General features: G+C 61.9%; 1 protein-coding gene across 1 annotated transcript; it reads left to right on the top strand.

The window, feature by feature from the left end:
* Positions 1–252: 252 nt before the first annotated feature.
* Positions 253–3,029, top strand: LOC104293960 (E3 ubiquitin-protein ligase RNF182-like). The gene is made up of 3 exons (XM_009893514.1): positions 253–323; positions 1,735–1,831; positions 2,337–3,029. The coding sequence occupies exons 1-3, from the start codon at positions 253–255 to the stop codon at positions 3,027–3,029; spliced, it is 861 nt and encodes a 286-aa protein (XP_009891816.1).
* Positions 3,030–5,593: the final 2,564 nt, after the last annotated feature.

The raw sequence follows: 5,593 nt of genomic DNA, 5'->3' as shown, positions 1-5,593 counted from the left end.
GGAGCACACTGGGAGCCCTGGCAGCAGAGGTCGGTGGGCTCTGGCTCTGGCGGACCGCAGGGACAAAGCGACAGCTGGTGGAGGATCTGGTGAGAGGGTCGGGGCCAGGGGTGGGTGGCCGGGACAAGGAGCAGGTTCTGCTCGCAGGACTCAACTGCCCAATCCTCGAGGCAACGAGACCAAAGAGCACGGGGCACCCCCATCAGCCCGGTGCCAAGATGGGACACAACACTTCCACTGAGACACTCGGCGATGGCCGTCCCGCGGCACGAGGACTGCTCCCTGCCCAACCGAGCCTGTACCAAGGGCAAAGCCAAGGGCTGGTGACGGAGGCTGAACCAACCTCTGCGAGGGGCTGCGGTGGTGGGGGCAGCCAGGACACACGGGTGTGGGGGACAAGCAGGACTTGGGGGGACGAGGTCAGCAGTCACACCGGGAGCTGGATGTTGCCTGGTCCCCTAGAATAAGGCTACTTCAGACTCTGCCAAACCTTGATGATTTGAATTAAGTGGCCCCTCGCTAACACTGCTCCGGGCAGCTCCAACCCAAGTGGTTGCTCTGGTGCAGGACAGAGCTGTAGCCCAGCACTGTGCTCGTCAGGGTGTGGGCAATAATTACCTGGGCAGTTCTCAGAGCTCAGCAAACAGGGCAGAGCCCTGTGTGGAGAAAAAAACTGTAACTGTTAACTGTCATAGAAAGCTGATTCTGTGCCCGAGGGGGCTGAGAGCAGCATGGTGCGACCCTGGCAGTGACAAGGGGCTGGAAACCCCTGGTACTGTCAGGGTTCAGGTGTCTCCCCTGGTTGGCCATTGCTGCATGAGGGTCCCCATCATCTCCCCCACAAGCGCTGCCACCCGTGGTGGGTGCTCACTGCCGCTCTTCTGGCCAGCGGCGCAGTGGGAGGGAGGTTTGCCCGGTCCGTGCTGGGGAGGGATCTGTGCTGCCAGCCTGCCGTCAGCCCTGGGCAGCAACGGGGTCTCTGGCGACTGCTGCCTCTCGGGGCTGCTGGAAACACCCCTGCAAGGTCTGCAGCCAGTGTGGGGGGGGATTTGGCACGGGCTGGGGAGACCCAGTGCAGAGAGGGATGTGACAAGGGCTCAGCTGTGCCCAGCCTGGCTCTGGGAAGTGCTGTGGCCCCCAAGTGCCCCTGGCCCTGACTCCCCGGGGCACAGGAGTGGGGTGAGGAGGACAGGCATGCACTGGTGGTGCTGAGCGTTTCTTGGCACCCCGGAATCCCTGACCTGTGGGTGACACGCTGGGCTCCATCAGGGATGGGTGTGCAGAGCCCTCCCCGCTGGGCACTTCATGCCTGAAGCAGCTTCTCTCTGCAGGAGCCGCCCGTTCCCAGGCCAGGGGATGGGAGAGGGTCTGCCCGTGCTGCAGGGACCCTCAGGACCCCGCCCACTTCCACATATTGCTGCCACATGTTTTACTGCAACGAGAGGCCAAAATGGCCCTGATCCTATTCAACTGGACATGAAACGGTCAGTGAGACTTCTGCCTAAAGAAAAGACGGAGCAGAAACTTAAGGATTCAGTGCCATGGTTTTCCATTTTCTCAGACGCATGCACGTACACGCGCGCACAGACACACACAAGATGCATGCAACCAGACTGCTGACCTACTTGTTCTGCGTCACTCTGATGCAGGTCTGACTTCTCACCTGGTGCTCCTGGGAGCTGAAACCTTGAGATGTCACGCAGGGCAAAAATTGCAAGGCTTTACTTTTCTCAGTGGTGCTCACAAATCAGATGCCTCCGCCGACAGGGCCGAGGGGCCGGAGACCGACCCACGGCTGCGTCCCACCCGCGACCCCCGGCGCAGACGGCAGGTACGGTACGGGGAGCTGGGGGAGGGGGCGCGGGAAGGGAAGGGAAGGGAAAGGGGGGGCTGCAGGACAGGGGGAGTCCCCGCAGCCAGCAGAGCCCGATGTCTGGAGCCACAGGGCCTCGGGAAAACTGGACACACTGGGAGGGACAAGCTCCAGCCAAGACCCTCGCCCCCCACTCCCCCACAGCACGAAGGGGCTCCAGAGCCAGTCTTGTCCCCTGGGAAAGATGTATCCCTCCTTGCCCAGATGTGGAGGGGATAAGTCCCAGCACTGGTGGCACCAGCCGGTGGTTAGAGGTGGGCTGTGCTGGCCCTGGGAGGGGGCTGCTGCTGGTGTCCCACTCCCCCGTTGCTGCTCTGTCACAGATCCCGAGGGGCTGACCAGTAGCCAGCCTGTGGGGTACAGCAGGGCCTGGAACTTGCCCCCCGAGCCCTCGGTCACAGTGGCTTCCCTCTCCCCCAGCCCAGACAGCCCCTGGCCAGCCCTCCTTTTTTTGGGGCTGCAGCCACCGTTACGTGCAGCCCCCGAGCTGGAGTGCAAGATCTGCTACAGCCGTTACGATGCCCGCGCCCGCAGACCCAAACTGCTCCGCTGCGGCCACCGTGTCTGCACCAAGTGCCTGCGCAAGATGGTGGTTCTGGGGAACACGTCTCCCCATCAGCTCCGCTGCCCCTTCTGCCGCCAGCACAGCCCGGTGCCCGGTGGGGACGTTCAACAGCTTCAGGACGACGGCGAGGTGCTGTCACTGCTGACAGGCTGTGAGCCGGCCAAGAAGCAGGGTCCGCCCCGGTCCCCCGAGGTCCTCCTCTGCCCCAGTGTACTGGACCCCACGGCCGGCCCTGACTGCCTGGTGGTCACCATCCTGGAGGTGCCGGAGGACGTGGTTCCGCCAGAGGGTCTGGGTGGGCTGGAGGTGGTGCGGTTGTACCGCCCCGCCAGCCTGGGCGTGCTGCCCTGCCATGGCCCCGGGCAGAAGTGCCGCTCCTGGGGATGGCGAGCTGTTCCTCGGTTCATCCTGGGTGTCCTCTGCCTCCTCTACTTCAGCTCCCTGCCCTTTGGCATCTACCTCCTGCTCATCGAGCACCACAGCCTGGGCATTGTCCTGGTCAGCCTCGTGCCCTCCACCCTCCTCCTCTGCATCATCTACAGCCTCTGCCAGTGTCTGTGCCGGGAGGTCTTTGGGTTCCCCCACTCCTGACTCTGCAACGGCTGAGCTCTGTGCCCGCACCAGGGAGGCTTTGGGCACCTTGGAGTGTTGTCCCTTGGGGTACAGGTATTCCCTGAACCACGGCTGAACCTCAGTGTGGAGGTCTGCCTGGACCACAGGGAGATGCTCAGTGGCTGTTTGCCTGGGGGATGAAGGGATGGAGAGCGGCCCTGAGAAGGACTTGGGGGTACTGGTGGGTGAAGAGCTGGACATGAGCTGACAATGTGCGCTCACAGCCCAGAAAGCCAACCTCATCCTGGGCTGTGTCCCCAGCAGCGTGGCCAGCAGGGCGAGGGAGGGGATGCTGCCCCTCTGCTGCGCTCTGGGGAGACCCCCTTGCAGTGCTGCCTCCAGCTCTGGAGCCCTCGGCACAGGAGGGACATGGACCTCTTGGAGCTGGTCCAGAAGAGGCCATGAAGATGCTCCGAGGGCTGGAGCCCCTCTGCTGTGAGGACAGGCTGAGAGTTGGGGCTGTTCAGCCTGGAGAAGAGAAGGCTCCGGGGAGACCTTATTGCGGCCTTTCAGTACTTAATGGGGGCTTATGAGAAAGATGGGGACAAACTTTTTAGCAGGGCCTGTTGTGAGAGGACGAGGGGTAATGGCTGTAAACTGAAAGAAGGAAGATTTAGACTAGATATAAGGAAGACATTTTCTATAATGAGAGTGGTGAGACACTGGCCCAGGTTGCCGAGAGGTGGTGGATGGTCCATCCCTGGAAACACTCAAGGTCAGGTTTGATGTGGTTCTGAGCAGCCTGATCTAGTTGAAGATATCCCTGCTCATGGCAGGGGGGTTGGACTAGATGACCTTTAAGTGTCCCTTCCAACCCAAACCATTATATGATTCTATGATTCCCGTGCAGAACAGTGCAGGCTTTGCCAAGTGCGAGCCCACGCCGGAGCGGCTGCAGGAGCTCACTGCAGCCTACAAGCATTTGGGCCGGACCCTCAGCTCTTCGTCTTCCTCCTCATCAACCTCTACAGCAGACAAAGAGCAGGACCTGGGCAGAGAGCACAGCAGCAGCCGGGAGGCTAATCCCAACTAGGGAAGCGCGAGTGCTCGGTGCCTAGCGCCGTGGCTGGCGGGGGCCCGGCAGCTGTGGCCACAGCCCGATCGGCAGGAGAAGGACGGGCAGAGCCCGGGGGCTCCTGCGGCCGGACTGGCACCAGCACAGCTCCGTGTCCATAGTGTAAATAGTTCTGTCCGTGGCGCCTGTGCTCCTCGCAGGGCTGCTCCCATCGCATCCGTGTTTCTTTCCCCCATGTGTGAGTCCCGTGTTCGCCGACGCTGTGTACCGTAGAGGGGAGGAGCGGAGAAGAGGAGTTTCTTTGGTGTGTAAAGACGTCTTTGCAGCTGTTTTGTAGTCGTTGTGGTTTTTATGCGGAGCCTCCGGGCTTTATTTAACCTCCTTGGGTTTTGTTTTGTAAGGATTAATTTAACACCGCTAACCATTTTATTACTTTTATCAAGAAGAGCAAAGTCTATTTTTGATTTCTGTTTCCTAGTTCTTAGGAACATTGAAAGCCCACATACGGCTCTGCCCCATGGCTGTGCCTTCCTGGGGCTCCTGGTTCCCTCTCCCCTCCCCAGCTCTGTCCCCTGGCTCTGCTTGTCACCCTGGGGCTGTGTGGAGCCGCCTGGTCCTGGGAAACCGTGGGGAGCCTGGTGGGTCTGAGCCCATTCCTGGCAGCCGATGTCCCATTTGACGAGTGGATAGACACTACCATCCCCTCCCACACTCCTCCTGTGCGGTGCTTCCCACATGTCCCTGTCGATGCGTGTCCCTCCCTGTGCTGCCCCATGGTGCAGGGCTGTGCTGGTGGTCATGGCGACCACAGCCCTGTGCCCCATGTATGAGCCCACCCTACAGGTGATCCCGGACATCCAGGGAGGCGAAAGGGGAAGAGGCATTAGGAAGGTCCGAAATCACTTGCAAATGCTGTGGGTCTTCCTCTGCTGAGTGGGGGGAGCCCTGCGGGGAACCCAGCTGGTGATGGGGCCAGCGAACCCCCGGCAACCTGGCTGGGTGCGCAGGAGGATCCCGGTTCGGGCAGTCTGAGGGAGTCGGGGCAGGACTTGCCCTGCTCCCAGGGGAGTGGTGGAGCCGACCAGAGCAGTGCTGGCAGTGGAGATGCCTGCATCCCTGCCGGCATCCCCGCACCCTCGCTGGCATCCCCGCAGCCCCGCTGACATCCCCACCAGCATCCCCACACCCCCACTGGCATCCCCTCCACTGACAGGCAACACCATGGTGTCCAAGACATAGTCACGTTTATTAGTGCCCCACGTCCCTCCCTGCTCACACCTCCCGCTCTCCTCATCCTGGGAGCCGCCGGGTCCTGTGGCCGTCTGTCCTGCCCTGCCTGGCCATGGGGCTGTCCCCTCCCCTCCCCACGGCCACAGCCCTGGTCCCCACCTGGCCCTCAGGGACAGGGCATGACTGCTCCAGCCTTCCCCCTGCTCTGCCACTGCTGGCACCCCTGGGAGGCACCCGCTCTCACCAGGGGGAGATGCCAGCATCGCCGCCACGCTCCAGATCTTGGGCTTCTGGGGCT

The sequence above is a fragment of the Charadrius vociferus genome, unplaced genomic scaffold, assembly GCF_000708025.1.
Source record: "Charadrius vociferus isolate BGI_N301 unplaced genomic scaffold, ASM70802v2 scaffold259, whole genome shotgun sequence".
Lineage (NCBI taxonomy): Eukaryota > Metazoa > Chordata > Aves > Charadriiformes > Charadriidae > Charadrius > Charadrius vociferus.
The sequence above is the reverse complement of the archived record's forward strand: the minus strand, read 5'-3'. Positions and strand labels throughout refer to the sequence as shown.

Coding starts and splice junctions, on each gene's coding strand:
- LOC104293960 (XM_009893514.1), top strand. CDS start 253: ATGGCCGTCCCGCGGCACGAGGACTGCTCCCTGCCCAACCGAGCCTGT. Junction 324..1,734: donor AAGGGCAAAGCCAAGGGCTG/GTGACGGAGGCT, acceptor TACTTTTCTCAG/TGGTGCTCACAAATCAGATG. Junction 1,832..2,336: donor ACCCCCGGCGCAGACGGCAG/GTACGGTACGGG, acceptor TTGGGGCTGCAG/CCACCGTTACGTGCAGCCCC.